At 46.7% G+C, this 21,044-nt stretch overlaps 1 protein-coding gene across 1 annotated transcript in view; it reads left to right on the top strand.

The window, feature by feature from the left end:
• Positions 1–21,044, top strand: part of LOC147120554 (von Willebrand factor D and EGF domain-containing protein) — a 403,257-nt gene that overhangs the window by 78,183 nt on the left and 304,030 nt on the right. The window contains exon 2 of the mRNA XM_085986654.1: positions 20,224–20,408. Within this exon, the coding sequence (XP_085842780.1) occupies positions 20,224–20,408 (185 nt within the window). The remainder of the gene's footprint in view (positions 1–20,223; positions 20,409–21,044) is intronic.

The following is a 21,044-nucleotide window of genomic DNA, read 5'->3' as shown; positions in this document are numbered from 1 at the left end:
TTACCATTTTTTAGGTGCGGAAGGCCGTTCAGCTTTAAGAGTTGAAGACTCCCATTTTGGAATTCTTCTCCATGTTAATTTTTTTTCAGAAGGCAGTTGAGCTCCAAGGGCTAAAAACTGCGTATTTTTAATTGATTTTTATTTGATTTCATTTTAGAAAGCAGTTCCCCTTTAAGGGACTGTGTGGTAAACCACTGTTGTTGTTGTTGTTGTTACACACTGTTGTACCTATGCATGCCTCAACATGTCTCGGCTGGCTCCACCCACACAGGCCCAGGTATAAAGGTGATTGACCTGCAGCCCCCTGCCTTCTTGGAACCCAGTCAACCACGAGAGGCATGCTCTGTTCTTTGCTAATAAAAGCCTTTAGTTACTCTCTTAACTCTCAGTCTTTTATGAGTAATTGATAGCGCATCAATTTTATTAGCAAAAACAAAATGTCGACATTTGCTGAACTGCAGGCTGCTGCACCAAATGCTGAGCAACAGGAACTGCTGCGAGCCCTCAGACCAACATGCCTGGACCTAGACCCCCAAGAGGCGGGTTCGGCTACCAAATTCGCGCATTGGCTGCGTTGCTTCGAGGCCTACCTGCAAGCCTCAACTGTGACCCTGGACGAAAACAAGTTGGAAATCCTGGCCTCAAAGGTGAGCCACCAAGTTTATACAATAATCCAGGACGCGACGACCTACGCGGCGGCTATCGGTCTGCTAAAAGGGCAATACGCACGCCCGGTAAATACGGTCTATGCCCGGCACCTCTTAAGATCCCGCAGACAGCAGCCCGGGGAATCGGTGGAGGCCTTCCTACGGGCACTACGGATACTCGGCCGAGACTGAGACTGCGTCTGCAAAGAAGTATCAGCTGCAGCACACACGGAGGGACTGATCCGAGATGCTTTCGTTGCGGGTCTAAGGTCCGACTACTCCCGGCAGAGACTGTTGGAAAAGGGAGAAATGGACCTGAGAAAGGCAGTGTCCCTCGCGCTCTCGCTCGACGCGGCCCACAGGAATATGGACGCCTTCTCCCCTAACCGCTCCGCAACGTGGACGCCACAACCTTGGGTCATGGGACCGCCACCTTCAACTGCTGCTGCGATGTCCAAGGCACAGAAATGTTATTTTTGTGGCCAGGCAAAACACCCCAGAGCACGCTGCCCGGCGAGAAACGCTACCTGCTCCGGCTGCGGGAAGAAAGGACACTATGTCAGCGCCTGCAAAGGTAAAACCGCTAACGCCAGCAGCGCCGCGTGCGAACCGTGGGGGCAGCCATCTTGTCCGCCATCTTGGGCTCCCCCAGCCGCGTGGGGATCGGGACCATGGGCGCCGCCATTTTGTCCGCCATCTCGGACGTCTCCAACTTCAACCACGGGGGACCCGGACTCAACCACCGCCTCATCTGACGACCACATCGACTCGCTCGACCATACGCTGGCCTCCGTGACGCTGGACCAATCTCTCCCTCATCAACTGTCCAGGTCCATGATGGACATTAAGGTAAACGGCCGCGCCACTACCTGCCTTTTTGACAGCGGGAGCACGGAAAGCTTTATCCACCCCGACACGGTGCGGAGTTACTCTCTCCCGGTCCTGCCGACGCGACATCGGATCTCTTTGGCTTCCAAAGCCCAGTCAGCGGACGTCGGTGGCTACTGTGTAGTGATCCTTTCAGTAAGGGGCACAGAATACAAAAATTTTAAACTCCTGGTCCTGCCCCATCTTTGCGCTGCCGTTCTACTGGGGTTGGATTTTCAGTGCAACCTTAAGAGTGTCACATTAGCGTACAACGGACCCCTCCCCCCACTCACAGTCTGCAGCCAGCAGCTTTTAAATCGCCTGCCGCGCACCATTTGCAGCCTCTCCACCCTTAAAGTCCCCCCCCCCCCCCGCTTGTTCGCTAACCTCACCCGTGACTGTAAGCCCATCGCTACCAAAAGCAGGCGTTACAGTGCCGGGGATAGGAGCTTCATTAAATCCGAGGTAGCAAGACTCCTGAAGGAAGGGATTATTGAAAGTAGCACCAGCCCATGGCGAGCACAAGTGGTGGTAGTGAAGACTGGTGAAAAACAGCGCCTAGTTATTGACTACAGCCAGACGATCAATCACTACACCCAGCTAGATGCATACCCACTCCCCCGCATATCTGACATGGTCAATCAGATAGCACAATACCGGGTGTTCTCGACGATTGATCTGAAGTCGGCATACCACCAGCTCCCCATCAGGGCTGAGGACCGCCAGTACACAGCTTTTGAAGCTGACGGTCGTCTCTACCACTTCCTCAGAGTTCCCTTCGGCGTCACCAACGGGGTTTCAGTCTTCCAACGGGAGATGGACCGGATGGTCGACCAGAACGCGCTCCAGGCCACTTTCCCCTATCTAGACAACGTCACCATCTGCGGCCGCGACCAGCAGGACCATGATGTTAATCTAGAGAAATTCCTCCGTACGGCCCAGCGGCTGAACCTAACATACAACAAGGACAAATGTATGTTTCGTACCAAGCGCCTTGCCATTCTTGGCTGTGTAGTGGAGAACGGAGTCATCGGCCCCGACCCCGACAGGATGCGCCCCCTTATGGAGCTCCCCCTCCCCCACTGCCAAAAAGCACTGAAGAGATGCCTAGGGTTTTTCTCGTACTATGCTCAGTGGATGCCGAACTATGCGGACAAAGCCAGACCCCTCATCAAGTCCACCTCCTTCCCCCTGACAGCAGAGGCCTGTGCAGCCTTCACTCTCATAAAAGGAGATATTGCGAAGGCCACAATGCACGCAGTGGATAAGTCCATCCCTTTCCAAGTGGAGAGCGACACTTCTGACTTTGCCCTAGCTGCAACCCTTAACCAGGCGGGGAGACCCGTGGCCTTTTTATCAAGAACCCTCCAGGGCCCCGAGATTCGACACTCTGTCGAAAAGGAGGCCCAGGCCATTGTGGAAGCTGTGCGACATTGGAGGCATTACCTGGCCGGAAAACGATTTACCCTGCTCACTGACCAGCGTTCAGTAGCTTTTATGTTTAATAATAAGCAGAGGGGCAAAATCAAGAACGACAAGATCTTGAGGTGGAGAATCGAACTCTCCACCTACAATTACGATATCTTGTACCGGCCCGGGAAACTCAATGAGCCCCCAGATGCCCTATCACGTGGTACATGCGCCAACGCGCAGGTCGATAGACTGAAGACCCTCCACAATGACCTCTGCCACCCGGGGGTCACCAGGTTTTTTCACTTCATCAAATCCCGTAACCTGCCCTACTCCATCGAGGAGGTCAGGACCATGACCAGGAACTGCCAAATCTGTGCCGAGTGCAAACCGCATTTTTATAGGCCAGACAGAGCAAGCCTGATCAAAGCCACGCGCCCCTTTGAACGGCTGAGCGTCGATTTTAAAGGGCCTCTCCCCTCCTCCGACCGCAATGTGTACTTCCTCAACATAATTGATGAGTACTCCCGTTTCCCGTTTGCCATCCCTTGCTCAGACATGACCAGTACCACGGTCATTAAATGTCTGAATGACCTCTTCGCCTTGTTCGGTTTCCCTAGCTATATTCATAGCGACAGGGGCTCATCTTTTATGAGCGACGAACTCCGGCAGTACCTGCTCTCGAGAGGTATCGCTACAAGCAGGACCACCAGCTACAACCCCCGGGGGAATGGCCAGGTGGAAAGGGAGAATGCGACGGTCTGGAAGGCAGTCCTTTTAAACTTGAAATCTAAGGGCCTCCCGACCTCTCGCTGGCAGGAAGTCCTCCCTGCGGCGCTCCATTCCATTCGGTCACTGCTCTGTACAGCCACCAATGCTACCCCTCACGAGAGAATGTTCTCCTTCCCCAGGAAGTCCACATCGGGGACCTCATTACCGACATGGCTGACTTCTCCAGGACCCGTCCTACTGCGGAAGCACGTGAGGTCCCATAAGACGGACCCCCTGGTCGAGAGGGTGAGCCTCCTCCATGCCAACCCTTAGTATGCTTACGTGGTGTACCCGGACGGGCGGGAGGACACAGTCTCCATACGAGACCTCGCACCTTCGGGTGCTCCCGAAACACCCCCCTCGCCATCCACCACTACCCACGCCTACCCCCAGTACGCTTACGTAGCGTACCCGGACGGGCGGGAGGACACAGCCCCCACACGAGATCTCGCACCTTTGGGTGCCCCTGAAACACTACCATTGCCATCCACCACTACCCACAACCCAACCCCGCTAGACGGCATGCCGCAGCCCCAGGACCCGTCATTGACCACCCAACCACTCAATGAGACGCCAGACTCAACGTTGGATGCTGCACCATCACCGCTGCCACCACGACGATCAGGACGGCATACAAGGCCACCTGATAGACTTACTTACACGAACCTTTAGTACACTTCACCCTGCCGGACTCAATTTTAAACAAGGGGTGAATGTGGTAAACCACTGTTGTTGTTGTTGTTACACACTGTTGTACCTATGCATGCCTCAACATGTCTCGGCTGGCTCCACCCACACAGGCCCAGGTATAAAGGTGATTGACCTGCAGCCCCCTGCCTTCTTGGAACCCAGTCAACCACGAGAGGCATGCTCTGTTCTTTGCTAATAAAAGCCTTTAGTTACTCTCTTAACTCTCAGTCTTTTATGAGTAATTGATAGCGCATCAGACTAATGATGCATTCTAAAATGACGGCTTTGCTTTAAGGCAATGCTGTTCTTGCTCCAGGGACATTATGGCCACGCTACATTGGGCCTCCTGCTGAGAGTAGCGCCCGAAAACCAGTCTTGCATGTTAGATTTAGCTCTGCACTAATTTAAAATATCATGCAGCACCAAAATACCGGTGCTGTCTGCGCTATGATTTTGGGCAGCCATTAACTGCGGCCCAGGTTTCCAGTCGGCTGCAATTTCTAGGCCAAGGTAATTGGGCTCATGAGTTTCTAACTGAATTTTTTACTTTTGTTTTCCGATAATTATATTGCACCAACTATTTCTTCCCAGTTTACATTTTCCCCAATCACATTTCGCCACAGAAAAGTTTTAACAGCGTCACCAAAAAAATTCTCTGAGGTCCCACGAGAGTCACATACCCACTCACTGTAAGAATAACAAGCGCCTAAAAACCTTTACAAAAATACGCAAAACCTTGACTACAACAGTTTGTCCCTTTCTTTCCCTCCGATTCTCTGCCCTTCTGAATCTTGTCATTCATGTGAAAATGACTTATGTAATAATACTGGGCGGCCTGCTGGTGGCGCTGTCCAGGGAGAGTATAAATACTCGGGCATGGGCCCAGCTTGTGCAGAACATCCTTTAACAGGAACAGTGAAGGACACAACTAGATCTCCATGTTGAAAAACAGTTGATTTAAGCCTTGTTTAATACTCAGACCAAGTGCCTAGTAGTTTTCTTACGTCACCTTCCAAAGTTGTGCTTCTGAACATCCTGGACTCCACGTACACCCCTTCTCCCCCCCATACTTCACAATCTCCACTCGAGGGGCCGTATAGCCTACTCCTGCTCCTAATTCTTATGTGCCACCTGGCCAGCTGACACTCCCACATTTGGGGCTGGAATTTTCTCGGCGGGTCTGTGGCGGGCGACGTCCATGGCGTGTGGGGACCCCGCATCTGTCTCGATCCCGGCCTCCAACAGGACATTCCGTTGCTGGGACTTTTAAGCCCGCCCTGCGAGGTTCCCGGCCAATTAATAGGAAGTGGGTCTGATGACATCATTTGATGACGTGTCATCAGCCGGTTCCCCTGAAGGGACATAAGAATATCAGAAATAGGAGCAGGAGTAGGCCATTTGGCCCTTCAAGCCTGCTCTGCCATTCAGTAAGATCATGGCTGATCTTCTACCTCATCTCTACTTTCCTTCACTATCCCCATATCCCTTGATTCCCTTAATATTCAAAAATGTATTGATCTTTGTTTTGAATATACTCAATGACTGAGCATCCACAGTCCTCTGGGGTAGAGAATTCCAAAGATTCACCACCTTCCGAGTGAAGAAATTTCTCCTCACCTCAGTCCTAAATGGCCGACCCCTTATTCTGAGACTGTGACCCCATGTCCACATTCATTTTGACAGTTGTGCTGTCAGTGTTCTTCAGCATTGAAGTGCTGCAAACACTGACAAGCACAGCACAGAGGTGCACGGCTGCATCCAGGCTCTCTAATGACTCCCTCCCTATGCTTATGGAGGGAGTCACAGCACACAGGAAGGTTCTCTTCCCTTCCAATGGACACCAACGCAGCCTGGTTGCACATTGCACAAACAACGATGTTGTCAGGAGGACCAGGCTGCAGTGGTGCAAGCCTTTCAATGATCGCAGTAGATCACGAAACATTACTGCCAAGCCACACTCAACCTCATCCTGCTGTGCCACTCATCACATCCCCTTCACTCTGCCTTCCCTATCCTACTCCTGCACATCCTTACTCACACCAACTTACCTTGCACCTCCACCCATCCCTCTCTATCTGCGTTATCACTTCTCCATCTCACTAGCCACCCCTCACACTCACCCTCATCCTACTGCAAGCATACCAACTAACAACACACAAGGGTAGGCACTTGTGTGCTTTATCCAATGTCGTGTAAAGTTTCTGTTAATGTGCTGTCAAGCATTGAAATCCTTATTTTTACCACTTTGCCTTCTTGGACAGATTTGTGTGCACCTTTGAAAGTGTTTTAATGAGTTCCAGTGAATGATGGGACATAACGTTTCCCCCCCCCCCACCCCCCCAATGGTGACGAGTGTGAAAGGAATGGCTTGGACATTGTAGGAATGCTTTATGGTGCTGGTGTGGGGTGGTGCCAACCTGGCGCATCATGCGGCAGCCAGGGTGTACAGCATCAAATGAAGTAAATCTGGCCATGGTAAGGCCATTGCTGGCATCCCGGGCAGCAATGTGGTCGGGTGAAGGTGCCCTGTGACCTGTGCAGCATCAGGTGGTTGAGGAGAAGGTTGGTGTTGATATTGGTGTTGCTGGTGTGCCCGGTGATGCTCTTGTTGCTGATTGTGGTGGGATTCTGAGGACCAAGATGAGATTCTTTCAAGGGCACCGATGCTGATGGAATAGATGGCAGGTGAGGTTGAGATGACAGAAGCGATCTGTCAATGGTGAGAGAGATTGTTCCAATGAGGTGACACTGGATAGAGAGTTTGCTCCAAACTCTTGCTAGCTGCATAAAGCGCAATCTGTCTTCTAAATGTAGTAAGCGACAGCTTCTAACCTTGAAAAGTGAAGACCTATGAAATGGGAGCTTTCATAGAACATTTGCAGCTGTCCGGTTAGTAAATCATTCCATGTTGACACAACACCCGACTTACTTACCTGACATGATAGCCGCTTTCCAGGAACCTCGTTAAAAACCTGGTAAAATGGTAAGTACATGGGAAAATGGCGCTTAATTACCTTTTAACAAGCTTTTAAGTATCTAAATTGGCTGACCCGCCGCTTTGTGTCGGGTCTGTTCAGGGATGATGGACCCGACACTTGGGAAACTGACATGGAGGCAGGTTTACATTGGGATACTGACCCGCTGTCAATCTTTGTGGTTTTTGACAGTGGACCCGCCTCCAAACCCGGACTCTGAGCACCAGCAAAATTCTGGCCTTGGCATCTGGCGTAAGTAAACAAAAAGTAAATGTGCGAGAGCCTGTCTCTGAAGTAAAAGACTACAGTTCCTGTGAGCAGCGATGTTGCTGAGGTTCCACAAAAAAATGCATTTCTTTCTTCATATAAAAAGAAAGAATTTGCATTGATATAGTGCCTTTCATGTCCTTTAGAAATACTTCACAGACAATGAATAATTTTTTAAGTGATATTATCATTATGTAGGCAAACATAGCAGCCAGTTTCCACAGATCAGGGTCACACAAACAGTAAATGAGATAAGTTATCAGTTAATCTACTTTTGCCGTTACTTTGAGGGAAGGATGTTGGCCAGGACACTGGGAAAATAGCCAGCTCTTCTTCAAACAGTGCTTTAAGGTCTTTTATGTACACCTGAACAGGCAAATATAGCTTTAGTTTAACATCTCAGTGGAAAGACAACAGTAGTTACTATTGGGGCTAAGTGAATCTATTTTACAAGATTGTGTATTCTGTGACATTATGGGATATTTATCAATATATAGGGATTTGGGAGTTTAGGTTCATAAGGTAGTAAAAGCAACACTTGAAGTGGTTAAAAATAGTTAATGGAATACCGGATTTTATTGCAAGAGGTATAGAATATGAAAGTCGAGATGTAATGGTCAAGCTATAGAAAACCTTAATAAGATCACATTTGGAGTTCTGAGTGCAATTTTGTGCTCCACACTATTGGAAGGATGCAGAGGCTAGGCTGCTACCTGGTATGAGGAAATACAAATACAAAGAAAGACCTGAAATCTCGGACTATTTTCATTGGAACAGAGGAGATTATCGGGTGATTTGATAGTGCTGATTAAAATTATGAAGCGATGGTATAGAGTAGATGGAAATGGACGGTTTCCAGTGGTTGAACAGTCAGCAATGAGGGGATATAGACATAAGATTAAATGTAAGAGATTTAGAACAGAGAGCAGGAGATATGTTTTTACACAGGGCTGTGAGGCTAAGGAATGCACTACTTGAGTTAATAATTGAAGCAGAGAGCATGGAGGCAATTTTAACCAACCCGCCCATCGAGCAACTGATGAGAGCGGGTGGAACACTGGTTTTACATCCCGCTCTATTGTACTCTTCATTGAAGTAAGCGGAGAGTAATATTGGAAAGAGTGTAAAATCGGCTTTCCACCTGATCCCGTGGGTTTCCCATCCAGCGAGTTTGATTAAAATTACCCATGCCAACTTTTAAGAATAGATTAGATACAGGTCTGAAGGAAAGGGGGATAAAGGGATATGGGAACAAGGCGGGCTCATGGGATTACGACTACTGCTCATGTGATGTTTAAACAGCAACACGGACTGGTTGGGCCAAACAGCTTGGTTCTGAGTTGTAATGTCCATGTAATATACTAAGCTAAAGTTGATGTCTGAATGCTAATTTATTGATAGAACATAAGACATAAAACTGCAAAGAATGACAACAAGGCAATTCCTGTACTAATGGTTTTTCTCTGTTCTACATTTACAAAGGATCGTGGTAACCTATTAATGCTACGCTATGGAACAGGCATGTGAATATGATTATTAAAACTTTGTAGCAGAGTTTTAAGACATCAAATAGAGGAATTGTTTTGTCTATGCTGTGATTTAGTCATAAAATTCAGTGCAAAGTACTTTGTTAAAATTTTTTATAGTAGAAGCACTGTGAACTAATAAAAAAAAGTCTAAAAAGCACATAATTCAATGTCTTTTTTCCAAGGTAAAATATTTGCCCAGCACCAGCCGCTCAAATAAATCTTAAAATAGTTAAGGAAATCTGAGTGAAATGAAATTTATTTCTTATTGAAAAAGTTCCAAAACTCCTTGATTTACGAATCTGCAAAATCCAGGTACTGCATTTCAGACAGTAGGAAGAGTGTCATTTATCAGGCTTTCCTTTCAAACCGATTCAAATTAATGTAATGTTACAGGCTTGATTCATGAGTTGCCTACAGACAAACCTTGTCTGCATTGTAAGTTTAAAAAAAGTAATGATGGCATATAGCTATAAGTTCCGATCAGGTTGGACAACTGAATTGTTTAGACTGGATACACGAGGCTGTATGTAGTCTAGCTTGGAGGCTGTCCAATTAACAGTTATTCAATTAGACTCAGAAAATTTTAAGTGAATCCCACTTTGAATTATACTGAACAGATAACAGGATGCATTTACATTATGTATAGTTCCAAGACATGCTGGCCCTGAATTTCCATGGGAATGTGATAGCTGACCTGCGAAATAGTCCAAGAGCCAGATATGCTGGGAGAGATCTTTGCCTGTTTCAGTCAAGGTCACTCGTGGCAGAGTGGCATGGAGAGGGGAGGGAACTTCCAGGCTTCCTCAGCCCTGGGCTGGGAATCCGCTGATAGGACAGTGTGCTGGGTGAATAGGGCAGTGTGCTGGGTGAATAGAGGCGTTATCAGTCGGTTGACTATACAGGTCAGGGTCTGATGACATCATCGGGCCCTGACTGTAATTTTAACTCTGGCCTGTGCAGAGAAGCTGCTGTGATTTTCCCACCAGGTGTAGGCAATAAGAGGATCTGGGACCGGAAGAGACCATTTAAAGTAAATTTTCTTTTACTATCTGTGTGGACCAGAGAAGGAGTGCTCCTCTGTGACCTACAAGGAAAGTTGCTGCAGTAAGAAATTGGATATTGCCATGTGCGCCAGCTGCATAAACTTCAGTGTTGATTAGCAGCAACAGAAGCAGATAAAGTTTCCCCAAAGTGGTACGACCCCAATTCAACATGAACTGTACACACATTAAAATTTGCACGTTCCTCTGGCATACCTAAATAGGAAATCTTTTTTCAACATGCAAATAGTATTTGACTCACTCAAGAAAATACTGCAGCTCACTGTATGGTACCCAGGGACAGGGGTATGCCTAGTTGTCCCATTCTGAGACAATTAAGTATGCCACAGCTCATTATAGAATCATCGAATCATTGAATGATACAGCACAGTGGGAGGCCATTCGGACAGCTCTTTGGAAGAGCTATCCAATTAGTCCCACTCCCCGGTTCTGTCTTCATAGTCCCGTAAATTGTTTCCCTTCATGTTTTTATCCAATTCCCTTTTGAAAGATACTATTGAATCTGCTTCCACCACTCTTTCAATCAGTGCATTCTAGATCACACAACTCGCTGCTAAAATATCCTCATGTTGCCTCTAGTTCTTTTGCCTATCACCTTAAATCTGTGTCCATTGGTTACTGACCCGTCTGTCACTGGTAACGGTTTCTTCTTATTTACAACCGTTCACCACTACCCTCTGCTTTCTTAGCCAATTTTGTATCCATGCTGCCACTGTCCCTTTAATTCCATGGGCTTTAATTTTGCTAACAAGTCTTTTATGTGGTACTTTGTCAAATGCCTTTTGAAAGCCTATATGCACAACATCAATCGCACTACCCTCATTGCCCCTCTCTGTTACTTCTTTGAAGTAGAAGGATGAAAGGATGGAGGACTGACCCTTGAAAGATATGGAACTTGGGCTGCAACAATAGCCGACGACACCTCTCTACAATCCCCATACACTAGGAGAGTAGCAACAACTAGAAATGTAACAGAACTCTAATTGAGCAGACATTTGTGTCCTGGATATTTGGATCGGTGGAGGGAGGCTTATAATATGCCCAAGAGAAGGTGTGCAAAATGATAGCAGAAGCACGTTTTAGCCTGAAAATTGACTTGGATAAACTGTGAGGACAATAGTACATTACAGACTATCCCTTCAGACAGGGAAACAGGTGCATGAGGTGCATGTTGCCTGTTTTTGTTCCAGTGAGCCTGGCAATAGAGCACTGTTACTTTATATTGTATAAATTTAAAAGAACACAGGATGCTACTTGCCTTACCTTTACATTTTGTGTATAAAACTGCTTATGTTCTGTGCAACAAAACACCCCCTTGTTTTCGTCTGGAAAATGTAAAGTTATTTTTTGACCTAATTTGCATCTCAGTTTATTTTTTAATTAACAAAATTGAAATTGTTCCTGATAAATGAAACAAAAAATTAACCAAACATGAACAATATTACCAACTCTCAAAATTTATTTTGTTTTATTAATATTCTTGAAACAAAATAAGGAACTACAATCTGGTTCCATTTTTGTTTTCTGAGTTACTAGAATACATCTTTAGCAAAGGCAAGCCTCGATTCAATTATTTCAGGTAACCACTTATTTCTTCTATTTTTCCAGTTCTATTGAGGGCTAATTCTGAGAGTCTGAGCTCCCAGCAGGGGAAGCTGTGCTTGAAGCAGGTGTAGGTTGGAGACAGGGTGACAACATTGTAGACCTGACTCTCCCGCCTGTGCTCACAGTGACCACTGGGAGGCACAATCATGGAATTATCCCTATTATTTCCAAAGTGTTGTGTATGTACCTTCAAGAGAGAACTACTTTTACAGCTCCTGTATACTGTAGTACCGGCAGTGACCGCACCTGTATATAAGCCTTGAGCATGCCTCTGTACTGTCAGTCTTGAGACTACCCTACTCCAGTAAACACCTGTTGATTGTTAAGTTACAGCCTCCGTGTGGTTATTGGAAAACATCATACTTTAAGAATCACGGATTCAACAGTGGCGACGGGGTCGATTCGAATCTGCCTGCAACTCTGCATTTCCCTTCAAGGATTCGCTCCGGGAGGGCGGTGGAAGAAAGTCGAGGCCAGAAGCACGGGCGTCGACCACGAGCAACCGCCCAGTCATCCGGCAGAGAGTGAACATTGCAGGGGAGGCTGTTGAGAGCCGGGCTTGGTTCCCCAGCCACAACGATCCAGCAACAGACTGGCAACAGGTACAGCGCAGACCCTTCCCGGACAGCGGCGGCTGGAGCCGACCGACGGCATAGAAAAAGCCGAGCAGCGTCGACGGGGTAAGAGAGAGGGTGAAGCGCACAGGGCGTGGCCGGGGGTTGAAAACCGAGCGGCGTCGAGGAAAAACAAACAGAGAGAGAGAGAGGGTAAAGCAGCAGCCGGGTTCAGGACCGAGCGACGGCAACGGGAAAGGCGCACAGGAGAACGCGCAGAGCACAGCCAGGGCTCAAGGGCTGAACCGCGTCCGCGAGGAGAAGGGAGAGCGTGGGAGACGCCATTGAGCCGCGGAGAAGAAGGGAGAGCACGGGAGACGCCATTTTTAGAAGCCGCAGCGGAGAAGAAGGGCGAGCGCGGGAAGAAAGGAAAGCGCGGGAGACGCCATTTTGTGCCAGCGGAGAAGAAGGGAGAGCGCGTGAGACGCCATTTTAGACAGTTAAATCACACCCAGGGATGTCGAAGAGTGGCAGTATCACTGCATTCGACAATGAAGTCAAAGATTGGGCGACATATGTGGAACGCATTGAGGTGTACTGCAGGGCGAATGAAGTGCCAGATGCTAGGAAAGCACTGGTTTTGTTAAATTCCATGGGTGCAACAACTTACGGCTTACTGCAAAACCTAAACCCCAGAGAAGCCCGTGGATAAAAATTTCGAAAGCATAGTAGAAATCCTACAGGACCACTTAAACCCCACACCGCTGCTGATAGCAGAAAGATTTAAGTTCCACAAAAGGAACCAGCATAAAGACGAAAGTAATGCTGAGTACTTAACGGAACTGCGCAAGCTATCGAAACACTGCCAGTTTGGAGTGGGACTAGCAGATACGTTAAGGGACAAGTTTGTGTGTGGGCTTCAAAGTGAAAGAAGCCGTTTCTGGGTTCCATCAGAAAAGGATATTACGCTGGACAAGGCTTTCAGCATGGCAGTATCACACGAAGCAGCCGCACGGGGCGCGCCAGAGATACAACGGAGACCACAAGAATATGGCACCAATGAAATGTCATACGGAGCAGGGAAGTGTTATCGCTGCGGCAGAACAATACACGACCAGAAGGATTGTTGGTTCAAGGACCAAGTGTGCAGACAGTGTGGAAAAGCAGGACACATAGCAAGAGTCTGCAGGTCAGGGAAGAAAACCAGCAGTAAGAAATCTCCACAGGAGAAGTACAAAAAGGTACATAAGGTGATGGACAGTAGTTCAGACGAACAGAAAAGTGATACAGACTCCGGAAGCAAGGAGCTGGGTTGTCTGAAACTACATAAGGTAATCAAAATGGAGGATCACCAGACTATCTGGGTCACACTCAAGATAGATGGAGTCCAAGTGAAAATGGAATTGGACACTGGATCAACCCTAACAGTCATAAACCAAAGGGACTACAAGCGGCTATTTTCACATATACCCTTGAAAGCTACAGAGATTGTCTTGAAGACGTACACGGGGCAAAAAGTCTACCCCAAAGGAAAAATAAGGGTGAAAGTGATATACAGAGGCCAGGAAATACCTAAAATGGACCTATATGCATTGCCAGATGGAGGACCACCACTACTAGGACGTGAATGGATCCGGAAGATACAGCTAGATTGGCATTCCATACAGGCACTGAAGGTTGAGGCCAAAAAGGATGACGACGTCACACCTGGACGACTGTCAAAAATGCTAACTGATGCACAAGAAGTGTTCCAGGAGGGACTCGGAACACTAAAAGGCATAACAGCAATGATTAAAATAGAGGAAAATGCAAGCCCAAAGTTTTTTAAGGCCAGACCGACCAGCCGTCGAAGCAGAGCTGGAAGGGTTGGAACGTTCAGGAGTACTGTCCAAAGTAGACTGGAGCGAGTGGGCTACACCCATCATTCCTGTAATGAAGAGGTCGTTGAGTAATACGCCTGGGGAACCAAAGAAGGTCCGCATCTGTGGGGATTTTAAGGTGACAGTGAACCCAGTCCTTCACACGGTACAATATCCGCTTCCACGGATTGAGGATATTTTCGCCTCGCTATCTGGAGGTAAACGCTTCACCAAAATTGATCTAGCCCAGGCGTACTTGCAAATGGAGGTAGAAGAAGCCTCGAAACAATACCTCACGATCAACACTCATAAAGGTCTCTACCAATACAACCGGCTGGTGTTCGGGGTAGCATTGGCTCCGGCTATTTGGCAAAGGGCAATGGATCAAGTCCTGCAAGGGATTCCAGGGACCCAGTGTTATTTGGACGACATCCTGGTCACGGGCGAAAATGACAGTGATCACCTCGCCAACCTGGAGAAGGTGCTCACTAGATTAAAGGAATATGGGCTACGGGCTAATCGCCACAAGTGCGAGTTTTTCCAGAAGCAGATCTTGTATTGTGGCCACGTTATTGATGAAGAGGGGTTACATAAGTCCCCTTAAAAGATTGAGGCGGTAGTCAAGGCTCCAGCACCGGAAAATGTGTCACAACTGAGGTCGTTCCTAGGGCTGGTGAACTATTACCATAAGTTCTTACCAAATTTGTCTACAGTATTACACCCACTGAACACCCTACTGCAAACGGGGGTACCATGGAAGTGGAATGACGAATGTAAACGAGCTTTCCAGAAGTGCAAAGAATTGATCACATCAAAAGAGGTGTTGGCCCATTTCAACCCAGCACTACCAATTCGGTTGGCATGTGATGCATCACCCTATGGTATTGGAGCGGTGCTGTCGCACAAATTCCCAGACGGGTTGGAGAGGCCAGTAGCCTTTGCGTCTCGGTCACTAACCTCAGCCGAGCGTAACTACGCCCAGATTGACAGGGAGGCCCTCCGCCTAGTATGGGGAGTAAAAAAATTCAACCACTATCTGCACGGGCAGAAGTTCACCTTGCTGACTGACCACCAACCACTTGTCTCCATCTTTAATCCAAAGAAGGGCGTTCCGGTGATGACTGCACAACGGTTACAAAGATGGTCCCTTTTTCTAGGGGCGAACCAATATGAAATAGAATATAAAGGCACGAAACAGCATGGAAACGCTGATGGGCTATCAGGCTTGCCACTGCCTACTGTGGAGGAAGCACCAGCAGTGGACCCTATCGAGATATTTTATTCGTCAATAATTGAACGATTGCCAGTAACTAACGCGGATCTAGAGAAGGAGACCCGCAATGATCCGACACTGTCTCGGGTATATGATTTGACGGTGAGGGGATGGCCAACACATGGCGACTCACTGTTGCCAGCATTCTCATCCAGAAGAGAACAGCTGTCAGTATGCCAGGGGACAGTGATGTGTGGATCCCGAGTGGTAATTCCACCCAAGTTAAGGGAGAGAGTGCTCAATGAGCTTCACGAAGGTCATCTGGGAGGGGTGAAAATGAAAAGCCTTGCTAGGGCTTATGTGTGGTGGCCGGGGATTGATCAACAAATCGAGGACCTAACCAAGAGCTGCTCAGGATGCCAGAAGGTCCAAAATGCACCACCACATGCCCCTCTACACCCATGGGAGTGGCCCTCCTCTCCATGGCAACAGGTGCATATTGATTTTGCTGGTCCATTCATGGACTCAATGTTCTTAATAGCAGTGGATGTGCACTCGAAATGGCCTGAGGTGATAAAAATGTCCTCAACCACGACAGAGAAAACGATTGCAGTCCTGCAGACCATATTTGCCAGGAACGGCTTGCCAGAGCAGATTTGCTCTGATAATGGACCACAGTTTGTGTCCGAAGAGTTTCGGAAATTTATGAGAAGGAATGGGGTAAGGCATTACACATCCGCCCCGTATCATGCAGCCACAAATGGATTGGCTGAGAGGTTCGTACAAACCTTTAAAAAGGCGATAAAGGCCATGTGCGATGATGAAATTCCACTACAGCATAAGGTGGACAATTTCCTGTTAGCCTACAGAAATGCGACACATGCAGTTACCAACCAGACCCCGGCCATGATGTTCTTTAACCGAAGGTTGAGATCTTGTCTGGATTTGCTCAGACCAAATGTGCGAAGAAATGTTGAGGATAAACAATTCCAGCACATCAATGAGAAGCCGACAAGGAGCTTCAATGTAGGACAACCAGTCTTGGCCCGTGACTACCGAACAGAGAAATGGCAACCCGGAATGATATGCACACAGCAGGGGCCATTAATGTACACAGTGGATGTCGGGGAGAACATTGTGAGACGCCACGTCGACCAGATCTTAGCGTCACAGGAACGAGTCAACCCCATGTCTCGCGTACCTGGGGATGAGCCCGACATACCGGTTGCATCTACCTCAGAAATAGTAGCAGTGGAAACTGATGAACTAGCCGACGAAAGGGGGCTAGAATCGCCTCCGCACCAAGAACAAGAACCTCAGGAAAGGCGCTATCCAGAAAGGATCCGGAAGCTGCCCCAAAGACTGAATCTATAAATGGACTATTTCTGTTTAATGTGCATGTAAAGTGTTAATTGTTATTTGAATATTATGGGTACTGCTAATCTAAAAGGGGAGGAATTGTTGTGTATGTACCTTTTAAGAGAGAACTACTTTTACAGCTCCTGTATACTGTAGTACCAGCAGTGTATATAAGCCTTGAGCATGCCTCTGTACCGTCAGTCTTGAGACTACCCTACTCTAGTAGACACCTGTTGATTGTTAAGTTACAGCCTCCGTGTGGTTATTGGAAAACATCATACTTTAAGAATCACAGATTCAACACAAAGTATACAGGATTCCGCTGCCTATGCTATGAACAACTCCAGTGGGTGAAATCTTTGCAGAGGAACCAGATGCTGGTTAATTCCAAGTGCAAAATAAAAAAGAAATTAGCCCCACTGGATAATTACTTAACTATGGTTCACGCATGCATGTATAGTAACTCATTAGTGCACACTCATTGCTTGTATGGCTTGCCCTTTTACATTTCTTCTTAAATACAGGGTTGCAGATCGCTCCCTGATTACTACAGCTTCCTTGCTTAATCTGCAGGAGTTCCAGGACCAGTGGATGGTGCAGGATGCCCTTTGTATCGTTCACCTCGCTCCACATTTAATTATTATTATGCTGTCATGACTAGGGATTATTGGCAAAAGCTACAATATGTTTCTGATTGAAACTCAGGTTCATGATTCTTGAGGGTTAATCCTCAGAGATTCAGTATCTATGCTGTCACCTTGACAGATGATGATTGGCTGGTGCCACTGAGACAAAGAGGAGATTGGTACATTCCTAAGCTCACCTGGATAGTTAATGAACCAGCTATTGAAACTGTTATCCACAACCATCTGGGACAATAGATAATTTGTTATCTCATTTCAGACTTCCAGTAGGCATTCACACATGAGATGGTGGGAGAAACTGTGTTCTTGCATACAAAGCATGGTGTATTGCGTACACAATATGGAGTCGTCTGGTAGGCTGCCATTCATGGGAGGGTGGTAGCTGGGTAAGTTGTCGGCTCTGCTGGTTAAATTACAGACGGTGAAGGAGTCAAGGGTCAAACGGACACACTTTCTGTCCAGAGAGGCTACAAAAAGAACTAAGACACATGGTAAAAGTTAGTTGTGAAGTCAGTTGCAAGAGATGAATCAAGGCCTAGGCTGAAAATTAAGGTAAGAGTCAGATTTCAGCCTTGGCATACCAGAAACAGAGAATATTGAGTATATAGCCTACTAATAAGTATGCTATTGTTGTTTCATATGTTGTGGGAAATGTTATATAAAAAAATTAAGAGTCTAACTTTATCAGTTCAGATGTGTGTATGCTGTAAAATAAACTAGCTTCTTGAGTTTACATTGACCACTTTGCTTCTTGAGTTTACATTGACCTCTGCATCAGTTGTGGCTCAGTGGGTAGCACTCTCGCCTCTGAGCCAGAAAGTTGTGGGTTCAAGTCCCACTCCAGAGACTTGAGCACAAACATTTAGGCTGACACTCCAATGCACTACTGAGGGAGTGCTGCACAGTCGGAGGTGCTGTCTTTCAGATGAGACGTTAAACTGAGGCCCCGTCTGCTCTCTCAGGTGGACGGAACAGTTCCCATGGCACTATTTCGAAGAAGAGCAGGCGAGTGATCCTCGTGTCCTGGCCAATAATTATCCCTCAATCAACATCACTAAAACAGATTATTTGGTCATTACCACATTGCTGTTTGTGGGAGCTTGCTGCGTGCAAATTGGCTGCCACGTTTCCTACATTACAACAGTGACTACACTTCATAAAAGTACTTCATTGGCTGTAAAGTGCTTTGGGATGTCTGGTGGTTGTGAAAGGCGCTATATAAATGCAAGGCTTTCTTTCCTCTAGAGTACTCATCAATTCCACCTTTCAGAAGATTGAAGACATATGAGGAAGATTACAGTCTATAGCTTATACAACAGGGGGGTCTTATTGTTACATCCTCCAGGTTACACTAGATATTGAGTCGTGAAAGTAAACTCCTAATTATTATTTTCACAATTATATCAGTTTAGACCCACTCTTTTTTATGAATATATGAAAACAAAGGACTGGATAATACCAGCTGGTCCATCAAGCCTGTCCTTTATGGTCATGGTGCAATTTATGCACACCATAGCCCCTATCCGCACCCTCGCCCCTCCCCAATAACCAGCTATGTAATTGCCTGGGAGAGGCAAAAAAACAAAGAAAAACTGTAGGCCAATTGAGAAATAAACCCTGGGAATTTCCTCTCCAACTCTCGAGGGCGATTAGAGATGCTCCAGGAGACTGGGAGACACATTCTCCAATGCTCACCTACTTTCTATACGTAGCTGTGTTGGCTGCACTCAGGACTTCATATGATTTCACTTTAAAAGGAGAAGACTTGGATCTTGTTACAGAAATACTCTCCAATAACTTGAAAACGGTGGGGGTAATTGACCAATTAGGGTACAATGCCTCTTGCTCCAGGTGTTTATTTGTTGCTTTTTTAGGGCAGTTGACTTTTTTATCAGTACATTAGGCCTGCAGCTGTTCAAGACGGCGGCTCACCACCACCTTCTCAAGGGCAATTAGGGATGGGCAATAAATACTGGCCTTGCCAGCGATGCCCACATCCCATAAAAACGAATATTTTTTTTAATGTATGAAACTACACCCCTTCAGTAGGTTGAGCTCAGTGCCATGTGTAAGGAAGACATGTATTTGGAATAGAAAATGATTAATTCAGTTGTACATTTTTGAAATATGAACATACTTTTTCCCATAATAATTTCAATGTCGCACGGTACCATTATAAGCATATACTGGGGATTTGCCGTGGCTTTGCCCATGGAAAGTCAGGCTGAAACAACTTTCTCTGAGTGCATTAGTGATGCTATCGGTATAGTTATAGGCATTTGCTGCTTCTAGAGCTCATGTAGCTCTGGCTCGTGGTAGAAATGTGCAGCTGCAGGTGTGACAATGTGCCACAGAAAGGTGATGCCAAAATAAGGAAATTTAATGGATTGTATTTTGCGGTTGGCGGTGTACCTATGAAGTACGTCACCGCCATCCGAATAGAATTCCCACTTACCTGATGGGGAGCCTCCTTCGCGAACTTGCTCTTTAATGCTGCGTACTTGAGGACAGCGCAATAGCCCACCGATCCCAGGGGCGCAACAATGTTGTGACATTTCGTTATATGGAGCATTATCTTCAACGTTAATTGTATTTACATCAGTAATTACTAGTTATGGTAATTGCGGAATATCTGATATGAGAGATGACTTTAGCATGGCATCTCAGTTAACAAGGTTTGGTTGTAATTTTGCATACTAAAGGCACAGTTGGAGGATCAGCAGAACAAATTTGTGGCTCTTCACTATTTTGCAACTTTTTTTTGTTCTCTAGCCCCAGAATGCTACCCAGGAGGATATCAAATACTTCGGAGCTCTTACCGCAGCATTCACTTTGATTCTGTTGAGCTACAGCAATTTGCAATCCAAGACCTCATATGTGATCATTCCCTGACACCAGGATGGTACCGCTTCATGATCGGAGACAAGCCAGCAGAAATGCCAACCAAATGTATAGAAGTTAGTAGTATGTGTGACGTTCATTCCAAGAATAATATGTCTGAAAGATAGGAATGTATAAAAGTACAGCATCTGATAAATCTTTGCAGTTCATCGGCAATAACTGGAATTTCATATTTTCCTAACTGTTTGCTTTATGCTTAACAATTTATATTTTGTCATTTTGAACTTTGTAGGTGTAAAGCATGGGCAGAGAGAAAAATTGGATGGGGTGGATTGCCTGCTCCTAAACGAACCCACCTGTTCTTCCATTCATTAATTTAATTTGGGCAGGCTTTGTTACGGGCATCTGATTCTCCTGACCAATTTTTCTCTCTACATTCAACCTAGGCAATGCTTTACATCGAGGTGGTAAAGGTGTAAATCTACACCACTGTTTCATGCTTAGAACCATGCTTCTTGATTCTGTTGTCTGGTCCATTTTCAATTCTCTTCCAACTGTAGGTCAGCGAGCACAGGGGTGATGGGTGAGTGGGACTTGGTGCGAGTGAGGATATGGGCCGCAGAGTTTTGGTTGAGCTCAAGTTTATGGAGGGAAGCCGGCCAGAGAGCATTGGAATAGTGGTAACAAAGGCATGGATGAAGGTTACAGCAGCAGCTGACCTGAGGCAGGGTTGGAGACTGAGGTGGAAATAG

The sequence above is a fragment of the Somniosus microcephalus genome, chromosome 4, assembly GCF_052327205.1.
Source record: "Somniosus microcephalus isolate GS21.2 chromosome 4, FLI_Smic_1.0, whole genome shotgun sequence".
NCBI classification, from domain to species: Eukaryota; Metazoa; Chordata; class Chondrichthyes; order Squaliformes; family Somniosidae; genus Somniosus; species Somniosus microcephalus.
The sequence above is the reverse complement of the archived record's forward strand: the minus strand, read 5'-3'. Positions and strand labels throughout refer to the sequence as shown.